Source organism: Gopherus flavomarginatus, chromosome 8, assembly GCF_025201925.1.
Source record: "Gopherus flavomarginatus isolate rGopFla2 chromosome 8, rGopFla2.mat.asm, whole genome shotgun sequence".
Lineage (NCBI taxonomy): Eukaryota > Metazoa > Chordata > Testudines > Testudinidae > Gopherus > Gopherus flavomarginatus.
The window spans coordinates 3,236,197-3,261,865 of record NC_066624.1 but is presented as its reverse complement, the minus strand read 5'-3'; the positions used below and the strand labels follow the sequence as shown (position 1 = coordinate 3,261,865).

The 25,669-nt window shown below is 41.7% G+C and overlaps 1 protein-coding gene across 2 annotated transcripts in view; it reads right to left on the bottom strand.

Annotated features, from left to right (window-relative positions):
- The window catches only part of WDR44 (WD repeat domain 44), a 59,593-nt gene extending 39,565 nt beyond the window's left edge, over positions 1-20,028 (bottom strand). The window contains exons 1-2 of one of the 2 annotated variants that reach the window (XM_050964898.1): positions 19,929-20,028; positions 3,281-3,317 (exon numbers count right to left, since the gene is read on the bottom strand). In XM_050964898.1, the coding sequence (XP_050820855.1) occupies positions 3,281-3,317; positions 19,929-20,005 (114 nt within the window). In that variant the 5' untranslated portion in view covers positions 20,006-20,028. The remainder of the gene's footprint in view (positions 1-3,280; positions 3,318-19,928) is intronic. The other variant, XM_050964899.1, reaches the window with a different exon arrangement.
- Positions 20,029-25,669: the final 5,641 nt, after the last annotated feature.

Genomic DNA, 25,669 nt, shown 5'->3' with positions numbered 1-25,669 from the left:
TCTGGCACTTTACTTACTGGAAAGTTCTAGAAACCGGCATTTTTGATACCTCCCAACACAAATATTCAATCTAGTAACCAGGACCGATGCTGAAGCTAACCGGAATTGATGCCAAAGCTATTCAAGACTCGAGTATTTCCAAGAGCAGTCAGACTACGCTCGATTTAGTCAAGAAGAGCCAAAGGCTGTTCTGTTTGTATCCGTCATTGTGATTGGTCGGTTTATTACTCTGTGTATAGTCCTGTGTTTATCATAAAATACCAATGCCACACTACCATTATGGCATCCAAAATACCAGTGAAAAGCAAAGGAGAGAAGCATAAGACTTGTGTTGATATTAAAACACAAAATAGATATTTCTACATGCCTTGTAAAGGGCGAGAATAGGAATGCGGTCTCCTCATCTCAAAAAAGATTTACTAGCATTAGAAAAGGTTCAGATAAGGGCAACTAAAATGATTAGGGATTTGGAACAGGTTCCATATAAGAAGAGATTAAAGAGGTTAGGACTTTTCAGCTTGGAAAAGAGGAGACTAAGGGGGGATATGATAGAGGTACATAAAATCATGAGTGATGTGAAGAAAGTAAATAAGGAAAAGAACTAGGGGCCACCAAACGAAATTAATGGGCAGCAGGTTTAAAACAAGTAAAAGGAAGTTCTTCACACAGCGCACAGCAGGGCTTTGGAGCTGTGCTCCGGCTCCGCTCCAGCTCCAGGCAAAAATCTGCAGCTTCACTGCTCCGGATCTGCTTTGCGATCCAGATCCAGCCTCCACGCCAAAGCCCTCGCACACAATCAACTTGTGGAACTCCTTGCCTGAGGAGGTTGTGAAGGCTAGGCCTATAACAGCGTTTAAAAGAGAACTGGATAAATTCATGGAGGTTAAGTCCATTAATGGCTATTAGCCAGGACGGGTAAAGAATGGTGTCCCTAGCCTCTGTTTGTCAGAGGATGGAGAAGGATGGCAGGAGAGAGATCACTTGATCATTACCTGTTAGGTTCACTCCCTCTGGGGCACCTGGCATTGGCCACTGTTGGTAGACAGTATACTGGGCTAGATGGACCTTTGGTCTGACCCAGTATGGCCGTTCTTAATGTTTATTCATTTTATTGTATTCTATTCTTTGAAAATTGGTAATCCATTGTAAGTATAACTTAATTAACTGGAGTTTTTGACTAACCAGCACCCCCCATTCCTCCAACATGCCAGATAACAAAGCTTTTACTGTAATATCAAGTTTGTCAAAAAATTGTAATATCAGACCAAATTTCACATGTTCAATGGGATCCAGTTTAGTGTACAATTAAGCCTCTTAACTAATCTCAGTTAAAAACCAGAAGTCAACATGTTTATGGCCTGAGAAGAAACAGGAAGAACTGTCTATAATACACTCCAACAATTAGAATTGAAAAGCTAGAAAATAAGGGCAAGTTCTGGAAAAGTAGGAGCCTGATTTCCAGGACCCAAATCCATATTCAGGCATCTAAATCAGCAGCCTGATTTTTAACCAGGCAGAGCACCCAGCAGTTATCATGACTTCAGTGGAACTCAGCTGTCTTTTGAAAGCTAAGTTTAGACACATTTATTTTTAAGTGTTGACCCAGAAATGTACATTAGTATATAGTAGAGAAGCACCTGCAGTTATTCTATCAGAGAACAAATTAATGAGCAAAATTACTCAACAGTATATAGGCACTTTCCCCATAACAGAAATACTTGTATATTTTAATGTACTTTCTCTAATTACTCTTAGTGACATGACATCATATAATAAACTCCTACAACACTTTAATTTAGGCTTCTCTTCAAAGGCATACTGACAAAGTGACAAGAAGCAAACACATTTTGACACAAATACATCCCCCTATAATCTGTGCCTCAATAAGCTTGCTATATTAATTTCCACTTTTGTTGACATTAACAGTAGACTTTGGACTTGTGAAAGATCCCAAACTCTTTCAGCTGTATGTTTAGTCACAAGTTTAATGAACTGATAATGGTACCAAGCAGTGAAGCTGATAGTGTGTTTTTATACAAGGCTGATTTTTGAAGGTCAAGTGATTTAGGAAGATGCTCCTTAATGAAAAATTAAAATTAGTAACATGGTGAGGACCTCATAAGCAACGAACAGTAGTGCCCAGCCGCTGCATATACTTAAAAATGTAGATTGTAGCCAAATGTTCACACTCAAAGTTTAGCCCGTGATACATGGAATCCAACTCAATCCACGTCCACATACTACTTTGTCAGAATTAAATAGAACTACATTTACTGAAAATTTAGACATTTAATACCACATTGTCAAGGAGACATTGAAATTAAAGCAGGATACCAGGTGAGACACCTATAAAATTTAATGACAAAGTTACTGACTTTTCTAAATCTCTCCTCCTAAATCTCAAAAAGATATGCTGTTATCTGTGGGACAGTGTTATGACTTATTTTCTACCACTGTTGATGAATCAAAATATTGCTATTTTCACTACTGATTACCCAACAGTTTGAGACAGAAATAGCCAACCCTGCTTTACTCCACATAAAAGATTATTGCATATCACCACCTTTGGCCCTTCTCCCAACCCATATAATGAATTGTATCTGTACATATACCAGTTCCTGACCTACTTCATAAATGCCAGAGGTTCAGCTGCACTGTCATTGTGCACAGAAGCAGCATACTAATTACCTGCGTGGGAAGTGGTGATGCTGCCTCGATAAGCTAAATTTAGAGTTTTGCTTTAATGTCACCTGAAGTGGTAGCTTTTGAAGTATAAACACTTTGCTGCCTTCTGTCACCAAAATACAAACAGAAATTTTAGTCAACGATTTGAAATAAGTCAGCATAATCAAGGTGACCAAAACACTCTCCGACATACTCCTATATCTGAATATAAAACAAAAGAGATGGGTCCAGTTCCTCTACACACTGTTTGAGTAATTAAAAACTCTGCAAATTTAAGGATACCATTTATTAGCTCTTTAGTCAAAGCATGAAGGTTCATTTTTCTTTTCCTTTTTTAAGCCAAAGGAAAGCAGCAAAGTTTAAATTAAAAAAAAAAAAAAAAAAAAAAAAAAGTAGAAGCATAAAAAAACCAAACCAACCAACCCACAACAAGGAAAGTCTGGTTTGGGAAAAAGCTTCATCCTTAGTTTGCCATTTTCTGCCTAGGCATGAAGCTATATAATATCAGGAATCAATATTATGGACTTAAGGTCAGGTATGTTACATAAGCATTGTCAAATTACAAACATTTAAGACTATATAAAGAGAGACACACCTTTAATACATGGGACCCAACTTTTGTCGGTGACCTGCTAGAAAAAAAAGGAAAAAAAAGATTTAGATGAAAGAATGCAAAAGAACCCCAAAGCTCTAAAAATGAATCCTTCCCTTGATTATTTAAATGGAAGTTTCACTATACAAAAACCACAAGGACAAAGATCTTCTCTAAACTGGTGGTTTACTTTGAATTTTCAATTTAAAAATATTATATCTGCCTCTTCTGCACGAAGACAAGTGATTGTACCACAGGTTCCTCAACACTTACAGTCAAGACTTTTCAGAGAAGCTGAAGGGAGTTAAATGCTCAATTGTCACTGAAATTTGACAGGAGCTGGGAAAGTAACTCCGAAAATCTCCTTTGAAAACCCCAGCCAAAAGCTATTTCCAAGAACCTAATAATAAGATTAACCTGCCCTCCATCCCTTCTATAAAAGGGATGCTATCCCATCTCTGCGGCCATTGGTCATTTCTAATCCGAGGGATTTTAACAGAGTTATTGCCCATGAAAGATGCCAGAGAGGCATCATTGAAAACTGAAGCCCTCATTGAAAGGAACAGTGCAAACTCCAAGAGAGCAGTCAAGTGCCTCAGCCCTGACTGACCGAGTCATCTCTGGCATGTCCATTCAATCTTCAGCCTCTCCATAAAGGCTGCAACCAAGAGTTCCAACTAGTACGGACTGTGATAACAACACCTTCACATCAGTCACAGGAGAGAGACAAGCAGCTTGGACATTTGGCCTTCAGAAGTTTACATTCAGAGCCAGAGAACTACATCAGCATCCACCCTGAAGTGCAACTTCTAACAAACCTAATCAGAGAAAGGCTCTAAATGCCTCCAGGCATTGGGCACCAGGGAGCTATTCATCTTCAGGTCACTAGTTTAATGATACTCAGGTTGATGGCAAGGGAAAGTTGACTGGTTTATTTTACTTCTGCAATGTACCCAAATTCCTGGACCTGTTCTTGATTTTTGGTGTTCTAGAAGATACTCTTATATTGAATAGTGCTGCAGGAGTTTTTTGACTTCAGGGCCCTTAAAGTTACATACACCATAATCTCTGCCTATTATGGGCTGTTTGCCCATAGTTTGCTTCCTCCATTGAGGATATCTAAGTCTGAAGCTATGTTAAACAAAACAAGTATTTTAACTGGCTGCAGAGTTCAGTGACCACACCTTTGATGAACCACATACATAATCAAATCTTTGCTTCCTAATTGATTAGCCCTAGTCCACGCTTAAAACTTTTTGCCAAAAGTTATGTCAGTTAGGACTGTGAAAAAAATAATCACATCCCTAAACCAACATAGCTGTGCCAGCAAAAGCCCCATTCTAAACATAGTTATGCCTGCAAAATTTTTCTTTTCCTGGTAATAGCTTATTTAATTCAAGAAACTGGCATAATACTTGCAAAAGAACTCTTGGCAGTAAAAGCTGCAACTCCATTAGGAGGGTTTGCTGGTACAGTCATATCAGCAAACCCTTTCTAGTATAGACAAGGCCTAAGAGAATAGGTTTTTCCAGACCTTTTTCCTTCATCTTTTTTCCAGAATGACAGTTTCAAGGGACAATATCAACTTGAAAAACAAGTAATTACCATCTTTTTTTGGTTTTTAAAAAGACTACCATTGTTACACCAGAGGCAACTAAAAAAATAAACTGAAAGGTTAGAGAAAAATATTTACTCAGTTTACTTCAGTCATCAAGTTTTTGCTTTTGTTCAAAAAGGTCCTTCAAAGAATGGAGTGAGATTTCTGTGGTTGTGTTTTGTTTTTTAATAAAAGTAAGGTGCAGGATCCAAAACTACTTTCAGTTCTTTAAAAATTGACTAGATTTCAGGTTGACAGCATCTCTTTAATAGGAAAAAAACAATATGCTTTTGAAATTCATCAATGCATTGGACAGAGATTTCCAGAGATATACAGAATATTTGTAGTGATATAGATAGTAACTTATTTCACTGATGATGATGTAAAATTACTAGAAGTAAATGCTGACCAATGTGTTCAGGTCAATAAAGCAATACTTAACTCAAATATCAGTAAGTGCCTTTTACTGCTATTCTTAACATATTGCTTGGGAGGATGACCTATCACTCACTCACTCCTCTCTCCTCCTCCACTCCCTCTTCCCAGCAGCTATCCATAACCACTTTGTATTTCCAATTAGAAGGACTTTGTACTATAATCCCTTAATTTTAAATAGAAAAGGAGAATTTATGTACACAGTACCATGTCACTATAGCCATAACTCTTAGAAGTATTTTATTCCTTAGTATTATTATTAAACATATTTATTGTGGCAGTGCCCAAGGACCAACCAAGAATGGGGGCCCACTATGCTAAACACTGTACAAATACAACAGACAGTCCCTCCCATGAAGAACTTAACCTAAATGACCAAGGTGGTCAAAGATATTTCAGACACCCTGTTACAAAGTAATAATACTAAAACAAAGTTATATAAATACATAACTAAAATTGATTTCTAAGCAAAGAAACATACCAGGGAAACATCCTCTCACATTCCTACACTAATTGTATGAAGTAAGTAGTATAGTTAACCAATTTAATTCTTCCCGCCTTCCGTAGATAGATTTTTTAGATTCAAAATAATTAATTGCAGTTTCTCGGGAAAACACACACAAGTTCCATTTAATTATTTTCCACTTCTGATGTATTACTGAAGTGTACAGAATGCCTACAAAGAGAATACAATAAGAATGTCAAAGGTATCACAAGGTATAACACAACACAAGTATTTGGTAAGGCTGTTGAATAAAAGTCACATTAAAGATAAATCTTTTTGTTGCTGTGGCATCTATTCAACATAAGGCAGGAGTGGCCAGCCTGAGCCTGAGAAGGAGCCAGAATTTACCATGTACATTGCCAAAGAGCCACAGTACCAGGTCAGCAGTCCCCCATCCGCTCCCCAGCCCCACCAATCAGCACCTCCTCTGTCCTACCCCTCCGCCCACTGCAATCACGTTTCACACACACAGGAGGCTATGGTGGGGAGAGGGGAGGAGCGAGGGCATGGCAGGCTCAGGGGAAGTGGCAGGGGCCTTCGGGAAAGTGGTGGAGTGGTGGCAGGGCTTGGGGCAGAGCCAGGGGTTGAGCAGTGAGTACTCCCTGGCACATTGGAAAGTTGGCATCTATAGCTCCAGCCCTGGAATCAGTGCCTAGGTAAGGAGCCACAGGTTGGCCACCCCATAATAAGGCATTCAGATTATCTGCCATAATTATTCTTGATTATGGTGGCATAATTCTCTGAGATCAATCTGTGGTGCAGTAAGAATAAAATAAACCCTGTTCATTAGGCTTGTGTACACTTCATTTCAATTATTCATAAATATCACTACTTGTCCCTCCAAAGCATGAGTGCTTCACATTTTATGCCTCTATAACTCAGCATAGCAAGTACATAACAAAAAACAAAAACAAACAAAAACCCACACAACTTGTTAGTAGGTACTTTTACCAATAAGAGTTTGTTAATATTGTTCTGTAATGGTTTCCTTTTCTTTCCCAGCCCCCTAAAAAAGATCTATCAGATCTACTTCATCAGACACTGATTTTACAAATCCTGTATCTGAACAGCAGCAGTTTCATAAATAAATGTACAGAAGACATGGAAATTTATTTGGTACAAATATTAGTCAATTATAGAAGTTTGAGTCTGCATGAAAAAAATCAATTAGGAAGTCTCTTTATGCTATATGAACAATGAAATGTAACGTACTAAACAAAAACTTAAGGCAAATGAAGATGCTAGATACTGTTACTAGTTATGAAAGTACTGTTGAATGTAACTGATATTCATCCAGGAAATTTATCAGCTCGATAATCCCATTATCTGACATTTAGCAGTTAGAGGATCGTCCCTGCATAACAGATTTCATAAAAATCCTTTCCAACAAAACGGATTTTCAGTTAAATACAGATGAAATGTTTAGAGAGTAGCTTGTTTAGGTTATTGTCAATATACCTGAATAAACGGTGTTTAACAGGCAAAGCAGGAGTCAAAGAATAGCCAGTGGGACAGCCACAAACATAGCTAGCTTATTAAAATATCTAAAACTGAAAATATCAGCAGCCTTCTGCAGATCTTGCTCTTATATTCATTCAACCTACTTACTCCTCTGAACACTGACCAGGCTATAAAAAGCCGCCTCCTCCCCGTTTCCCCTTACTGGGCAGCTCCATGCTAGTAGACTGTCAAGCAAGAGCAGAGGCTTCATGAAGATTAATGTCTTCACCACTGAACAGCTTCTTGTCAAATTCAGTGCAAGTGAAAACAGGAGACACTTAGGCCTGCATTGTCCATGACACATCGTCTTTGAGAAGATCACTGCACTTCCTCCGTCTAAGAAAAGAAGTTGATCTAATCCACCTGGATTTCAGCAAGGCATTTGATACAATTCTACATGGGAAATTATTAGTTATGTTGGAGAAGATGGGGATTAATGAGAATTGAAAGGTGGGTAAGGACTGATTAAAGGGGAGGCTACAGTGGGTTACACTGAAAGGTGAACTGTCAGGCTGGAGGGAGGTTACTAGTGCGGTTCCTCAGGGACTGATCTTAGGACCAATATTATTTAACATTTTTATTATTGACAAAAAGTGGGATGCACTAATAAAATTTGCAAATGACACAGTTGGGAGGTATTGCTAATATGGAGGAGAACCGGAATATCTTACAAAAGGATCTGGATGACCTCGTGAACTGAATATGGGATGAAATTTAATAGCGCAAAGTCATGCATTTAGGGACTAACAAGAACATTTTTTCCTATTAGCTGGAGGGCATATCAGTTGGAATTGACAGGAGGAGGAGAAAGACGTGGGTGTTTTGGTTGATCACAGGAGGACTATGAGCTGCCAAGGTGATCTAGCTGTGAAAAAGGCTAATGCAGTCCTAGGACGCATCAGGTGAGGTATTTCCAGGAGAGACTGGGAAGTGTTAGAACCGTTATACAAGGCACTGGTGAGACCTCATCTAGAACACTGTGTGCAGTTCTCATCTCCCACGTTTAAGAAAGATGAATTTGAACTGGAATAGGTGCAGAGAAGGGCTACCAGGATGCCCAGAGAAATGGAAAACCTCTCTCATGAGAGGAAACTCAAAAGATCTTGGCTTGTTCTGCATACCAAATGAAGGATGAGAGAGATATGATTGCTCTCTATAAATATATCAGAGGAATAAATACCAGGGAGGGAGAAAAGCTATATGCACACAAGTACAAGGGATATAAACTGGCCATCAACAAGTTTAGGCTTAAAATTAGGTGAAGGTTTCTAACCGTCAGAGTGAAGTTCTGGAGCTCCAAGGGGAGCAGTGGGGGCAAAAAACCTAACTGGATTCAAGATTGAGCTTGATAAGTTTATGGAGGTGATGATATGATGAGACTGCCTACAATGACGCGTAGCCGATTTGCGACGGCTAGTAGCAAATCTCTCCAACGGCTGATGATGGGATGCTAGATGGGAACGGCTCTGAGTTATTATAGGTATCTGGCTGGTAGGTCTTGCCCACATGCTCAGGGTCTAGCTGATCGTCATATTTAGGGTCAGGAAGGACTTTTCCCCCAGGTCAGACTGGCCAAGAACCTGGGGGGTTTCCCCTTCCTCTGCAGCATGGGTCACTTGCAGGTTTAAACTAGTGTAAATCCTGGATTCTCTGTAACTTGAAGTCTTAAAACCATGATTTGAGAACATCAGTAACTCAGGCAGAAGTTAGGGGTCTATTACAGGAGTGGGTGGGTGAGGTTCTGTGTCTTGCAACATGCAAGTGGTCAGACTAGATGATCATGATGGCCCCTTCTGAGCTTAAATTTTAATGTGTCTATGAACGACAAACCTTTTGTCAAATCCCTTAACTGTAATCTGCTTGCTTCCCTGGGATGAAGGAAGCAGAGGGGAGCAAACTGGCTCAGGATCAGCCTAGGTAAGAGGAAGATGAGGCTGACAGGAAGAGGGAAACAGGACTGGACTGAAGCCACAAGACCATCTTGTACAGGTGGTATATGTTTGACCTCAGTCAGCCCAGTCCAGTCATCATATCCATTACTGCTCTTTGATTTCCATGTGACACCAAGGACATGTAATGTTTTCCTTCTCCTATGACCTATGGCTGATAGGAATAATTGCAGCCTCTATCTGAAGATCTTACTGCAGTAGTCTAGACATTTGTAATCACAAGGATACATCACTACCATGTACTCTACTTGAGCTACCGTTGGAAAACATTTGGAAATGTCAGCTGAAAGAGAACAAAGAAGCTTGTCTCAGGGAGGGGTGAGCCATTTCAAGCACATAATTAATGTACCATACACTGCACTGGCTACCGATTCACTCCGAGTGCAGTTTTAGATGTTGGTTAAAATAGGTACAGGAACAAAGGAATTACCATACATGTCACATCAGCGTTTTATCTAGTCTCTAATAATGGCCAGTATGCTTCAAAGTTTAAAACTCCAATAATATAATAGACTTAGGATAGTTAGATCGCAATCCCCAAAAAACTAGTGGTTGGCTTACATCCTAAAAGCATGAATGCTGAAACCCTCAAATATTTACCCTAATTAATGTAACAGAGGATATTTTATAGTCCATGGAAGTCTAATTCTTTTTTTTAATTCTACAATTCTCTGCCCCAATCTCCTGTAACGAAAAGTTCCAAGTTTCCTGTGTGTAGTTCACAAGAAATATCCCCTTATCAGTATTAAGTCTTCTACTGTTTCCATTTGGGTGACACTTTTTTCTTGTGATATGAGATAAAGTCACTCATAGGCATTTATTTACTCTATTTATACAATTCATTATCTCTACCATCTCACCTGCCTCTTCTCTGAACTGAAGAGCCTGAATCACTTTCCTCTCCTGAAAATCTTCATGTCTCTATTAACCTTCATTGCCAGTCTTGGAACCCCTTCTATCACTATAGCCTTTTTGAAATGGGGTGACCAAACCTAAAAATAGTAGTCCAGATAAGGGCATTCCATCTGTTTATATAGGGTCATTACAATATTTTCAGTTTTATTCTCTGTTAATACAGCTTGTTATCTAGGATGCATTTTGACCCTAGCTGCACACTGAGCAGATGCGCTCACTGATCAGTCCATAACAATGCCCAAGTTATTTTCCTCAGTGATGTACAGAAAACTAATTAAGGCTGACATGGTCCAGGACCCAGTTATCTGAGAGACTGAATCTCTCCATATGTCCAGTCACAGAAGCATAGTTACAAACAAAATGAAAGAAGATATACTTTGACAATGAAGCATATAGGCTCAGCTAGAGGGAATGCCTTAGCTCCCTAAACATCTGGCTTAGCATATTTAATCTTACTGAAGTCCCCAATCCAGAAGGGCAAGCTCAGCCGTTAATCCTCGGGATAAATTGCATTCTACACAGTTACTTGTATGGATTTTTATCCATACCAAACATTTACAAAGCACCACAGTTTTGCATGATGCCTCCTGAAGGAGTTGAGGTTGTGATTGTCAAAGGAGCCTTGGGCATTCAACTCTTATTGACTTGCAGTGGGAGTTGGGAACCCAAGTCTCCTTTGAAAAGTTCAGTCTTGCAATAGAAGTTAGGTCATAACAAGATGACAGACAAAGGGAGGGGCAAAGGAAAGGAGAGACAAAGGTTAAAAGAAAAAATTGGTATTATTATATAACGGGCAAATTACAAATTCTGATACACTTGCAGATGCCATTCCAGACATAAGGAGCAGCATGTCAAGAAGCACAAAGGCAAGTGGGATGAGGCAACAAAGGGAGTGACAAGGCCTTAAAAGTATCAGAGGGGCAGCCGTGTTAGTCTGGATCTGTAAAAGCAGCAAAGAATCCTGTGGCACCTTATAGGCTAACAGACGTTTTGGAGTATGAGCTTTCGTGGGTGAATACATGCATGCATCCAACGAAGTGAGTATTCACCCATGAAAGCTCATGCTCCAAAACGTCTCAGTCTATAAGGTGCCACAGGATTCTTTGCTGCTTTTACAAGGCCTGAAAAGTGGGCAGAACACAGCAGGAGTGGTGGGAGCAACTTTGGGCAGGTCACTTACTCTATACTTCAGTCTCCTTGTCCGTAAAATGGAGATAATACATTTCACAGCAGTGTTGGGAGGAAAACTGATGTTTGTCATAGAAGAGAGTATAGAATCACAAATTACTACACTTCATATACTGACCAGACACTTTCATCTCAATAGATTTCTCACACAGAGAATTAGAAATGTTACATCCATTCTAAATCATTATTTGCTACAGTGGTTGTGCTTCCTGAGTCTGCAGTTATCAAAATCAGTCTATTCCTACTGTTAGGCTCCTTTACTCCACCACATAAATCACAGTGGACATTGTTTAAGATATTTACAGCTGCATGCAAAGCAAGAAATGAGGTTTGAGATGACCCCAGTTGAGTGTTAGACAACATGGTGCTTAAAACAGCAGCATGTTGCATTCCCCAAAGCTGCTAACACCAGAAAACTGAACCACTATCATTCAGTGGTGGGAAATTTTTGAAAGATATTCCTATGCACACAGGGTCATAGTAATATTGGAGTAGACAATTCTTTAAGGGCATTGCTTAATATTTGGCTGCAATCAGAAGGTTTTTCTTGAAGTTGTGTTAAACAGATTGACAGCCACAAGATTTTAAAAGACAGGAGTCACAATATTCTTTTTTGAGGGACAAGCAGGGTTTTCAAGTAACATTGCCACCAGCGCATGCAGCCCATAAGTGAGATTCAACTGACTAAGCACAATAGTGTAGTCATACAAAATCCTCACTGCTAACTGATTCCTGTTAAAATCATTTATGCTGTTACTATGAATATCACTATGCAACAGATAAAAATACCAAATCAAGTCACTATTTTGAAGAATTTACAGCGTAATGATAGCCTTGCATACTTAGACTCCTCTTGTATTTTTGATTTCCCTGAAATGCTGGCTTTGTGTTTCAGAGTCATACATCCCAATTACTGGCTTTTGTGGAATGTTAACTGCTCCTCCCAAATCATATGTGAAGACATCTGCAGAAAAGTTGGCCTATCAATAAGAGCAGCAGCATGGGGTGTTTAAACCCAGCCTTCCCAACAGTGCTGCTAGATGTGGAAAAACAAGCTTTCCATTCTCCAAAATATAAACTACTCCTACATAGTACTGCAGTAAGAAGCTTGACAGCTGCTTAAAAAAAACAGCTCTAAAATAACTAATCAGATATTTTCAACAAAACAGCAATTTTGTGCTATGCCTCAAAGCTATTCTGTTTATACCATAGTCCAGACCATTTTTTTAAAAGCTACACGAGGCATTCTAGGCAATACAATAGCCCTTCCATAATACTAAGATTTAGAGCTGAAAAACAAAATTAATATACCAAGCAAGCTCAAGAGTGAAAAATAAATAGCTTGAACTCATCTTTATTAAGTTAGACATAAAGAATTCTAGCTTAGCAACACAATTTAATCACAAGTAGGACTTGGGGTGTTTTCTCTCCACACCATCATCAAAACTTAAAAGGTTTTCAAACACCAATGGTTGTCACTAGACTAAGTTTCATTGGTAATGACAGAAATTAATGTCAAAGTGCAGTTCGAGTAGGGGAGCTGTGCTAAAGCCACTGCTCCCCAAGATCCAGCAAACTGAGGGAAGAAGCTGGTTATATGAAACAATCAAACATTAAATTTATTGATTTACACGTTTCTTCCATCAGCTCCAAGTTTTAGCTGGACACTTATACGTGTGGACACCCTTAACAGTGAAAAACCTAACCTGTGGCTAGTATGTCAATATGACGGAATCAAACTTTTGAAGAGAGATTACACTGGAAGCACTCAGCAACAAGAACTGTCACCAGTGTGGTGTATGGTCCACACAGGTGTCAAACTGAAAACCAATGCCCAATTTATAACACCCCATCCATAGGTAGCCTTTACCCCTCTAATTCCTCTCACCTTGAGCACTGGGGTCAAACTAAGTATAATGGTATTAAGAAAAAAAGAATAATGCTTAGGAAACTTCTAAAGACCAGTCTCCTTCGCAATGATGGAAACCACATTGCTTGAGCCATTTCTACCGTAATTAGTCTGGAAAAAGCCCTGAGAATATACACATTGTGAAAATCTTATTCAGGCCTCAGAGAAGGAAGTAGTTGGCCCAATACATTTTTTCCACCTCTAAAGTCAGTCTTCTTTTGCTGACATGTTCAGAAGTGAAATTGTTAACAATGATATTTAAACCATCATTAAACTTCAGAGTCAATATTCAACTGATATAAGTAGTGTAGTCTACACATCTGAGCTACTGTTTGACTTGTATGCTGTCCTCAGCAAGACAGCATGACTCTGGTTCATTATCAGAACATATCCCTGTAACCAAAAACACTAACCTTTTTTTTTTTTTAAATAAATCCTGATTATACTGATGGATCTCCCCACAGAAGCACTGGAATACCATCCTAACTTTGAACCTGGGCTTTGAATGCACATGTATGAATGAACATGCAGTTAATCAGACCAAGTTATGCTTTCCAAGGACAACTCCAGCCCCCTTCAAATCTATTCCTACTCTTGGCAGAAACAGAACACAAGGGAACTGCGAAAAGGTCTGTCCCAGCAATGGTATGGGTACCATGAATGTTTTGCAATGTCTAAAATGACTATTTTGGGGTGGGAGGTTAAGTCATTTTCCTCAACATGAGGATATTGCCCCAATATTCTGAATCCTACTGATATGCTATTAAAAACTAGAACATGTAAGTATACAGCCACTCTTGTTGTATAGAAGAGATTTACATAGGTTTCTAAACAATTTTTAAAAACCTGGTCATGTAAGCAAGATGTAAATAAAAGCATTCATAAATTGACTAAGTACATTAGGTCATATACAACACGGTCAATGTGTCAACTTGATACAACATGTTATTGATGACATATTGATGTGCTATTTGGTAAGGTGGCTAAAAAACAAGAGATGCGGTCCACTGGAAAGACAATAAAAATCAAAGTTCTGCACAGCTTTACAAGATGATTTAAATACAGTTGTTCCAGTGGACAAGTCAGTGGCATTAAAACATTGCCATTTGTATAGACGCAGGTGAAGCACCTGCTTCCATTAAACTTCTATTTTGTTAAGTTGTTAAATTCATGTTTTTGTTTAAGTCAGACTCAGCAGTGAGCATTTCATTTGTTGTTTACTTGTCCACTTATGTTGTTTACATCAAGCCCAACTTTATGCTGTATTTGACCTTTATAAGCACAGAAAGTTGTATTGGTAACAAATTTTAAAAATTCAGGTATGACACATTAAAGCTGTTAAATACATACACACACACCCCACCCACCCCATGCTGAAGGATATACACATTTAGATCTGTAATGCACTGAAGAATATTTTTTGTGTAAGTTTGTTAAAGTTCTCTCCAAGGATCAAACGAACTAAGTCATGAAAAAGTTTTTAGCAAAAATTAGCAAGAAAAATAGTCTGAAGTACCAGTCTTCAGAGGTTGTCATAGGACTCATACTGCGCAGAGAACTCCAACAAAGCGTCAGGGGAACTACACTTTGTGTGGTGTTTGCATTGAGCGATTCTGCTAACCTCTTCTTCAGTGGCCAAACTGCTACGATCAGGTGCTAGCTCAAGCAGAGCTAGTGCATGGAATATCTACCTGCACTGGGAACCACAACTCCCAGCTGCTCCGTAGACATACCCTGCATGGGAAGAGCCTCCAGTCAGTTCTTACTCTCTCAGGGATATTTCTTTTGGTGGATCTCAACTCAAATACTGTTCCTCCCACATGAACAGAAACCTCCAAGAACAACAGGGACAGCAAACCACACCCTAAAACAAAAAATGTTAATCCAACCTCAGAAGCATATGAATTGTATAGGTAGCAACAAAAAATGCTACAAGAGCCAGATGGAGTGGGCCCAATCTGAAAAGATGTTACAATTAATTCTCAATGATTTGTGCCCAGAGAGGGTCAAATATAATGGCAGGCATTTTGACTGAATACAGTGGGAATATTTGAAAAAACAGCTAGTTAACAAATGATACTTGGTTTTGCTAGTAATAATACTTAGCCCTTTAAAGCTTAATTATTTAAAATAGTCTTCACAATAGTCCTGTAATGTGGGCAGGCAGTATAATTCCTAATTTTCAGACAGCAAAACAGAAAGGTTGTGTGACTTGTCCAAGGCCAGAGGTTTCCATATCAGTAAGAGGATTAGAACTCAGTCCCATATTCTATTTATTAGGCTATGCCTCTTGTTTCCTGCTACTAAAGAAAAACCATGTCGTCATAACTATAAAGGGAAGGGAACAGCCTTCCTGTGTACAATACTATAAAATCCCTCATGGCCAGAGACACCAAAATTCTTTTACCTGTAAAGAGTTAAGAAGCTCAGGAAACCTGGCTGACACCTGATGCAAAGGACCAAAAAGGGGACAAGATACTTTCAAATCTTGGTAGGGGGAAATCATTTGTTTGTGCTCTTTGTTTTGGGGGTTGTTCACTCTTGGGTCTAAGAAGGACCAGACATCAATCCAGGCTCTCTAAATATTTCTGAACCAATCTCCCATATTTCAAACTTGTAAGTAATAGCGAGGCAAGGCATGTTAGTTTTATTTTTGTTTTCTCAACTTGTAAATGTTCCTTTTTGTTGAGTATCAGAGGGGTAGCCATGTTAGTCTGGATCTGTAAAAGCAGCAAAGAATCCTGTGGCACCTTATAGACTAACAGCTGTTTTGGAGCATGAGCTTTCGTGGGTGCATCTAAGGAAGTGGGTATTCACCCACGAAAGCTCATGCTCCAAAACGTCTGTTAGTCTATAAGGTGCCACAGGATTCTTTGCTCCTTTTTGTTGAGAGGATTTTACCTCTATTTGCTGTAACTTTGAACCTAAGGCCAGAGGGGGTTCCTCTGGGCTCTTTGAATCTGATTACCCTGTAAAGTTATTTTCCATCCTGATTTTACAGAGATGATTTTTACCTTTCTTTCTTTAATTAAAAGCCTTCTTTTTAAGAACCTGATTGATTCTTCCTTGTTTTAAGATCCAAGGGGATTGGATCTGGACTCACCAGGAATCAGTGGGGGAAAGGAGGGGGGATGGTTAAATTCTCCTTGTGTTAAGATCCAAGGGGTTGGATCAGTGTTCACCAGGGACTCTGTGAAAAAGTCTCTCAAGACTATCCAAAAAAGGGAGCTAGTACTAGAGAGTGGTGGCAGCAAGACCAGATCTAAGCTGGTAGTTAAGCTTAGAGGTGTTTATGCAGGTCCCCACATCTGTACCCTAAAGTTCAAAGTGGGGGAGGAACCTTGACACATCTATTTGGAGTATTACACCACGTAAATTAGTTCCCGTTTTGTACTCCTGAGCCCAAGTATTAATTATAAAATTTTAATGAAAGATCATTGAAATTGTGAGAAATCATATTTCTGCTTAATTTTACTGTTTTGCATGCTCTATACCTAATGTCAGAGATGGAATTAGAGCTGAGTGGGAAACTTTTTACATTGCATGAAATTTTCCAAGAATTTATATTTCTGCATTGGGATGAACCCAAGATCTTTCAAAGTTTTTTGCAAAAAATTGGAGACAAGGACTTGAACCTGGATCTACCACATTCCATGCAAGTGCCCTAGCTACCAGGCTATAGCCTATTCTGGACTATATATTGGTCAGTCTCTCTTGAATCCTATCTGGGCCAGAGAAATCTCCCCAAGACTGATAGGTTCCTGTAAAAAACCCTTAGTTCTCACAAATCAGCATTTTCCAATGAAAACCCATTTTGTCAAAAATTTTCCAACCAGCTCTACATGGAAATCATACAGCAACTGCGTACTAAATTAGCTGGGTCAGGTGCAAATGGGGTAAGACCAGTAATTCTCTAGGTCTTCAGGTTATTCTATAGGGCTTCCTGAAGGTTGCCACCAAATTATACATCCAGCCTAGGAATGACCACAGTGAGTGACATTAGGAAAAAATCAAACACCAGGTCTAGTAACCCTAATATACATCGTTGTGACATTAAGATAGCGCAGGATAGAGTGCATGTAAAAAGCTGATGGTGCAAAATGCACTAGCTTTGACAAAAATGCATGGGGGGGTGCAGACAGCATGGACTCAGTATCTATTGCTTTGCTCTGGACCCTGGCTGCTTGTTGATATACAGATTGTTAAAACTAAAACCCTAACTCAAAGTTTTCAAAATGGAATGGATCCCATATCTTACTGCTCTTTCAACAAGCTACATATGGGTCTTCCACTGCAAGGTCAGAGGGTGTATTTTTTTAGTTCAGACTATACGCAAAACAGAATTGATCCAGCTAATAACTATTTAAAATACACAATTAAAAAGACAGACATTTGTGACAAGTAACTATAATAAAAGCTTACTTATCTGCAGCAGGGGTAGTTGTGGCTTTAGCTAATATACAATTTCCAGATGGTCATTTTATGATTTTATATTGAAATAAAAAAAAACACACTCTTATTTAACCCATAAGATGTTTTATAATACCTGAACAGCCCTATACCAGTTTATAGAAATATTTGATATACGTCAGTGGTATGAAGTACCATGCACATTGTAGTTCACATAGGGTAAAATTAACCTCATAAAAAAGCCTAATTTTCTACAGAATTGATTTTGCCTTACTTCTATGGTTCACTGTGGTTCCTAGATTATATATAAAAGTTATGTCTACCACCAACTTCTACTGCATGTAATAAAAATATTTATGTCCTTATATTAGGCAATGCATTACTTGACCAGGACACGCAAACATGATTTTACAAAGATGATTCTCAATATACATGTTAATATATGTAATGGATACTAAGAATAAGGTTAGAGTTTTGATTTCCCATTTGTCATCTGTGTGATATTTCTCTACCCAACAGCAATTGTGTAATCAAGTGCAGTCAATTAAAGAGTGTTTATATTCAAGATAAAAATGAAAACTTTATAGGTTTTGGTAGAACAAAAATGCTTAATTAGTTTTCAGTAATAGAGAACTGTTTCTGAAGCACTGAAAACATGAGACCTAAGTTTTTCAAACAGTATGCAGCTGTAGCAATTAACAAAAACCCGCAATACGAAGAAGTACAGGTTACAACTGTAGACAATCTGGCATTACTAAACAGTAATGGTGTGAACTTTAACATTGATAATGGTATCCTACCCTCTCTAATTCAAGACAACAGGCATTGAACTAGCATTGGCAAGAGTATATCCTATGAAATAAGTAACTAGATGACGTAGCACAAATATTCTAGAATGAAAGATGACATCATCTAAATTGCAGAGTCTTGTGTGACTTGTTAGTTGTACAGCCATTCTTAAACTCCAAGTTCAACATAAAAGAAAAGTAACATAAAACATGATATTGAAGCAGGTCTACAAAACCTGTAGATTGCCTCAAGAACTCCTAGGTATGAACTTTGTGTTCATAAACATGAAACTATTTTCACTCTCTGCATCTCAGTTCATAAGAAGGCCTTAAATTGAATACTATGAAGTTAAAAGTTATGCATTTAAAAACTAGTACTCATGTTATTAATTCTTACATGGTTATTAACACTTCCATGATCTTTATAAATATCTCATTTGCTTTTCCCATACAGATTCTCTCTGAGTTTAGACAGTGAATACAAACCAATCAGTGCCATTTTCATGATCGCATGTATTGGCACCATGCTGCAAAGTTTGACTTGCAAACACTGCAGGGAATTTTTTTTTTTTGAATAGCTAATTTCACCACATTTTTTTATTTCATAGGAAGCCATTTCTATTGCATTAAGTTTTTACTACCACATACATCTGAATCACCAAAGCAAACATGAATAATTCTTCAAGGAGCAAAGGACCTTTTGACAGAAGAATTTGGAAGCAACCTCAATTAGGAAAAAAAAATTTTTTAAGTTTGTAAGGTCAGATAATTATTTAACACCCTAATGCCACCCAGCTGTAACCACCACATAGTCCCCCACCAGCCAGAGGAGGTGTCCCACCCACTGACAAACAGGTTGAAGACTTGGGGCTGTTTCCTCTCTCCCAAAAAAAGATCCCTAAAGCCGTAGGCATCTAACCCCAATGGCAGCTATCAGCGCAGGTTAGCTAGGTGACACTACCTGACACTAGCCATCAGAAGGCCTCCTGCCTAGACAGGGAGCCGGCCCTGCCCAGGCTGGGGCAGTGCCAAGGGAAGCGCAGCTTCCCCACAGAGCATCTTCCCCTCCGAATGCATTCCCACAGCGCCCAGCCCCATCAGGGCGGAGCGGGGGGAGCCCCACACGCACCCCACTTGGGAAGGGCCCAATGGGCGGGGGGCAGTGGGGGGGGGAAGAAGCCAGGGGAAATGGGGCCGTACTCGGGGGTCGAGGCGGCGCTCGGCTGGGGCTGGCAGTATTCGGGGGGGGGGGGGTGCCCGAGACTCCGGGGGTGGGGCTGAGGCCGGTTCTCACGGGGCTGGGGGTGGGGGCCGGTTCTCCGGGCACTGGGGGGAGGGGCCGGGGGGGCCGGTTCTCCCGGCGCGGGGGAGGGGCCGGGGGGCCGGTTCTCCGGGCACTGGGGGTAGGGGCTGGGGGGCCGGTTTTCGCGGCGCGGGGGAGGGGCCGGTACTCACGGCGCGGGGGAGGCGCCCCCCGGGGGCACGTCCTCGGGCGCGTCGTAGAACTCCTCGGTGTCGCTGTCGGACGCCATGGGCGGGCAGCGGCGGCGCGGGCTGGCGGCGGCTGGCAGCGGGCGCTGCCCAAGTCTCGCGAGCGGAGCGCCTGGGCGGGACGGGGCGGGCGCTGCGGAGGCACCGCCCACTGCCGGCGGGGGCGGGGCCGCTGCGAGTCGGCCAACGGCGACGGGCGCCGCGACGCACCCGGCGGGGCGGGGCCTGGGCGGCGCTCGGAGCTCGCTGGGCTCCCGCCTTGGTGCGTGCGGTGACCCCCCCGCCCCGCGCTCGGCAGGGCTGTGCTAGGCGCTGTACAAACGCGCTGTGGGCCAGGGGCTCCAGGGGCGCTGGCCCAGCGCTGGGTGCGCCCAGGGGCTAGTGCTTAGTTCTGTGGGGCTCCTCTGTGTGCGGGGCTGTACAAACAGCTAGGGGCGAGGAGGAATCATACACCCTGCGTGCTCGGGAGCGATGAGCCCGTCAGAGGGGCGGGGGGGGGGGTGTTCCTGCGCTGTCAGGGAGCTGTTCTTGGCCTGTCGCGCTGCAAGCCGCAGCCCTGCCTCAGCTAAAGTTAAATACAAGGTCCCGAGAAAGGAAAATAAGCAGCTAAGTCAGTCAGCGGCCCACTCATCCATTCCCCTTCTCAGCCCCCCCCCCCCCCGCCTCCCTGCCTTTCACCAGCCACAGCCCGCCCATCCCCCGCCTCCGTCCTGAGCTAGCAGCATGGAGCTGGCGCACCCGGGCACACGGGGGTGCAGATGGCAGTGCTGCCGTTTCTCTCTATCCAGTCATATACAAACATCGGGCAGCTCCCACTGTCAGTTGGATGCTAGCCCTCCCTGACTGGTGAACACACGTGCAAGAGCATGTACAGAAATATGTGGAGGATAATGCAGGAAATCCCCAACCACCCTAGATTGATTATTAAAGCATATGGCTCAATAACCCATAAATGTGGTTGGTTGTGCAGGATGAGGGTGGATCTAGGTGGGTTGTGAAAAAGGAAGGTGGCAATGGCTGAAATGAGAACTGAAAAGTGTCATGTAACCAAGAGCCAACCCCTAGAGACATGTTAGAAATGGTAATTAGGGCCATTCTATAGTAGATAGTCTAGAACTTTGAAATGCAAACCTATATTGTTAGAAGTGATACTAACTGTGTACTCATAAATGTTAGTCCTGTAAACAGACAGTTCCTGTCTGTCTCTCTAGCTGTTGATTTAGAGCTCAAAAGGGAATATTAATATTTAGATGAATTTTGGGTGCAATAATATCATTGTCTATATATCTCTTTGAAGTTTTTGATAGCCCGCCTAATGGATAAATTGCACTGTTAATTTGTGTAAAAGAAGGTTACATCAAAAGCCTATTGTTTACACAGGACTGTATGGTCAAGTGGATGCTAAAACACTGGCTCTTGGGTCCTGATCCTATCATCTCAGATCTGCTTAAGTTTCATCGGGAAGTTTGAGTCACAAGCCTAAAATGGAACACCCTAATATAATATATTGCACATTGAACTATAACCTATGGACTAAATTCTAAATGAACTTTTTGCAACTATAAAGCTCACCATCTCTGCTAGGAATCTGAATTTCAAGATTGTGCTCATGTCTGTATGTATACTGATCTTTTAACCAATTCTCTCTCTCTCTTTTCTTTTTTAATAAATTTTAGTTTAGTTAATAAGAACTGTCTGTAAGCATGTATTTGGGAGGTAATCTGTCCAATCCCTTTTTTTATATGATTAATAAGATTTTCATTTATCCTCATCATACCTGACTTGGATGTCTGGGCGAAGCCCTGAGGCTGGATCACTTTAAGGGAACTGTGTTGTGTGGACTTCTGAGTAACTGGTAAGGTAATAAAGAAGATGTTTTATGCTGGCTTTGTAAATCTAAGTATTGGAATATCCACCAGCCGGGAAGCGGTGCAAGCCGAGGGATGTGCTGGCCACCGCTTCCAGCAGCTCCCATTGGCCTGCAGCAGCGAACTGTGCAATCAGCCAAACCTACAGACGCAGCAGGTAAACAAACCGGCCTGGCCCACCAGGGGCTTTCCCTACACAAGCGGCGGACCGGCTTTGAGAACCACTGCTCTACACAGCATGTGGGCTTAGGCCAGTCTACACAGCAGGCTACATGGCCCGCTCACAGCATACATCCAGAGGAAGGGCTGGGCCTTCAGCTCCAAAAACATACACCTCTAGCATTTGAGCCAAAGGACACACCTAGTAAGTTCCCATTCTCTCTGGACTTGCCAGTGACTACAGGGTGACATCACTCACCAAAAGGCAGTAATGGGTGAAGAGTAGCAGCCAACCAGATGACGATGGGTTGTGGGAGGTGTGGGGAAGATGAGGAGGGAGGGCACCGGGCAGATCCTTAGGCAGTTTTTGTACTTCTTCTAATAATAGGTAAGGTGGGAGCTGGCTGGAACCCTGCTCTTTTATGTAGGAAACAAGAGGGCAAATATCCCATGCAGCAAATTACTGACGAGTGATTCAGTGTTTAATACATAGCTCATATTCCTAGTCTGGCAGTCAGCATGATATACAAACTCCGTTAAAGACAATAGAGCGGTCTCTAAATTTTTAAAGCTAATGATGTAATCCTAATTGGAAAGACAGACCTCTACAGAAGTTCAAAAAACACGAAGAGCTTCTTGAATTTAGTACTTTGCCAATAGCGGAAAGAAATTGTAAAGCTGAGTATATTGTTGCCCAGAGGAAACGATGTAGAGAACATTATCATCTTAAAGATCACCAAGAGCCCAAGTCTGGGTTTACTCAAGTATAGCGCCATTTACTCCTGCTTTGTACAAGCTAAAGATCCGAATCAAGCCCAATTTCCTATCTGTAGTGATCTTTGCCCTCACATTCTGAAAACTCTCATTCTGTGAATGTCTGAGAAGATTCACAGCAATTGTTAGACACTATAGGAAGTCAGTAGGATTATTATCACAGCACTAACAATCAGCAACCTAAATTTCCTTTATCAGTTTGGACAAGTATAAGGTTGCATATTATGAAGGATTTTTTAGAGATGTCATTAAGCATCAGCAAATCTATCTGTGATCGGAAGAGGCTAGAAAGGAAGGTGTGCACAAGATTTGGCAGCCACTATGCTATGTTTCTGCCAAGTTCATAGGAGCAAAACAGAAGAGTGTCTTCTATGGTTTTTATCTCATTCATATTTCTTCAGGGTGCAGTCAAGTGTTTTCACTTTGTTTTAAAAGGTGAATATTGTTAACTTTCCTATTCCCAGCCAACCAGAACAGCACAGTTTGGGTGTAGCAGGAAGGGCCGTCTCTCAGGCGGTGCGGGGGTCTGGGGCAGAAGTAATGAATCCGTCACTTCCAGGACTAACCCATCACTTCCAGGATCAACTACACTGGCCAATCGCACTGGCCCCCAAAGCGCAGGGCCCGGAGCATTTGCCCTAATTCACCATAATGTAGGGACAGCTCTGGTAGCAGGAATACAGTTTCCAGAGATACAGTGTACAGTTTATGACTGGTATTACAAATTATTCAGCCTTTTTTCCCCCAATCCAAGCAAATCTTTGCAGATAAAACTTCTGATTGGCATTGCACACGGCTGTGCTGAATGCTTTGGCAGCAGGTAAGGAGAATAATGATCTCTGTAACTGACAATTAGATTGTCTGGCTGAGGCTGGATTAACTACAGTGCAGCCCCCATCTGGCATGAGGCTATGACCCCAGCTATACTGGTCCTAACCCAGCAACCAGGCTGCAGCAAATGGCCACAGGGCCCTGCTTCAAACGGCACATTTCATATTCACTGAATACTCATAGATGGGGAGGGAGTGGCACTCACCTAAGCCAGAGGTGAATTTGGCCCGAAAGAAGCAGAACACCTGTGCGCTCAAAGCAACTGTCACTGCAGAAAAAAATTAACAGGCCAATGTTAATACTAGAGTCAAAGTGTCCTTGGTAATGGCAGTAATCTTCAGAATGTTCCAGATCAGTCAGCTCTCACGTGGCTGTGTGAAAGGGGAGCTGCACACCAAAGGCAGAGCATGGAGACAATGGAAATGAGTTCCTTGTAGTAAGTGCTGAGTGCACAAGACTTGACTAAATTGACAGCCCTGGCATTCCTGTCCAGTCAGTAAGAGTTCCCAGCTGAGGTGGCTCTGACGTTTGGTCTAAGGAAATAAAACAATCTGTCTATACTGCCTTTCTGTGGGCATGCCTGGAACATATCGAAGGAATGCCACAGGGGGAAGGCTCACAGATCTGGATGGGCTGTACCTGCCACCTGTGTGAGGAGGGAACTGGCAAAAACCTTTTAATGAAACATTTATTTTTTCTGGCTATTAAAAAAAAGTGAAACACTGGCTCTGGTTCTTCCCTACAGTCTGGCTGCTTCACATCACTCCGGCTTAACAGGTTACCTGCCCCCAGTGGGACAGAATCAGAGTAGTGGCTCTATTGCCTGCCCACTCCTACCCAAGCTTAAGGAGTGTGGCCAGGTAGAAAGATGAATGAGTTGAGTGCTGTTGTGTTCTGGTGATCCCTGGATGTCCTGGGTGTAACCTAGAGCAGCCCTGAGGCTACTCCAAGTTGTGCAATGGGCCAGGCCTGTCACTAGTGAGCCCCAGGGCCACAAAATTAATATAAAGCTGCCTTTGTCCCTCCCAGTCCTGGAATCAGCACAGCTCAGGAGGACACAGGAAATCTGGGCTATGGTTTCTGCACCCTCAGGAGCTCTGGCATTAGCAGGTGCAATTACCATTAGCATTAATAGGTGTTGCAGCAGCTCGCCCCAGAGCTGTATTTGCCTTCCTGGTGTCACCAACCAAGAATCGCCATGACAGCCACAATTGACAGGCAGTCACAACCAACAGCAGCTAATGATTGTTGGTGCCTCCTCTTGGGTTTCCTTTCTCTCCCCCTTTGTGATTGCTGTGCGGCCTTCTCTACCTCCCATAAGCCACACCCCTGTACACTGAATTTAATTCCTCACTTCATTTCTAGAATGTGCCATCTTGGTTTGGTCCATGTAGTTCCTATAAGGGGGGTGACGATCAACTGCCAAAGTTTGGTAAAGCAAAAGCACCTTGGAAATGGTAACCTATAATTTCACTGGGTTTTCCATGGAAAGTGGAGTCTTTCTAGGGTCACTGATATACTGGTCTTGGAGTAGATCTCCGGCTTCCTGGTTAAATGATGATGATGGTTTCTCTAGTGCCCCAGAATGTGCTCGGTGCTTTACAAACGTATCAAAAATCTCTAGTAAGCTCCCAACCCAAAGAGCTTACAATGGCCACAGGCAACACGCAGGCACATTGGTGGGCAAAGGGCGGGACTTCCTTTCTTTAAATAGCCAAGAGAGGATGCTGTCTGAAGCACTGTGAGAAGAGGACCAAAGAGAGGTTGTGCTGCCTATAGGATGAGGAGGATATTCCAGGTGTATGAGGCACCATGGAAAGAGGGACAGAGGTACGGCTGTCTGTCTAAACAGCCCCCAGTGCAGTAGCTTCTGCCCAAACCCCTGGGAGGGCGGGAAGTGCTAATATCCTCGTTATACAATGGGGAGCTACGGCTCAGTGTAGATTAAGCAATACTCCAGCTGAGGCCTCACCAATGTCCAAAATGCTGTTGGCCTTCTTGGCAACAAGGGCACACTGTCGACTCATATCCAGCTTCTCGTCCACTGTAACCCCTCGGTCCTTTTCTGCAGAA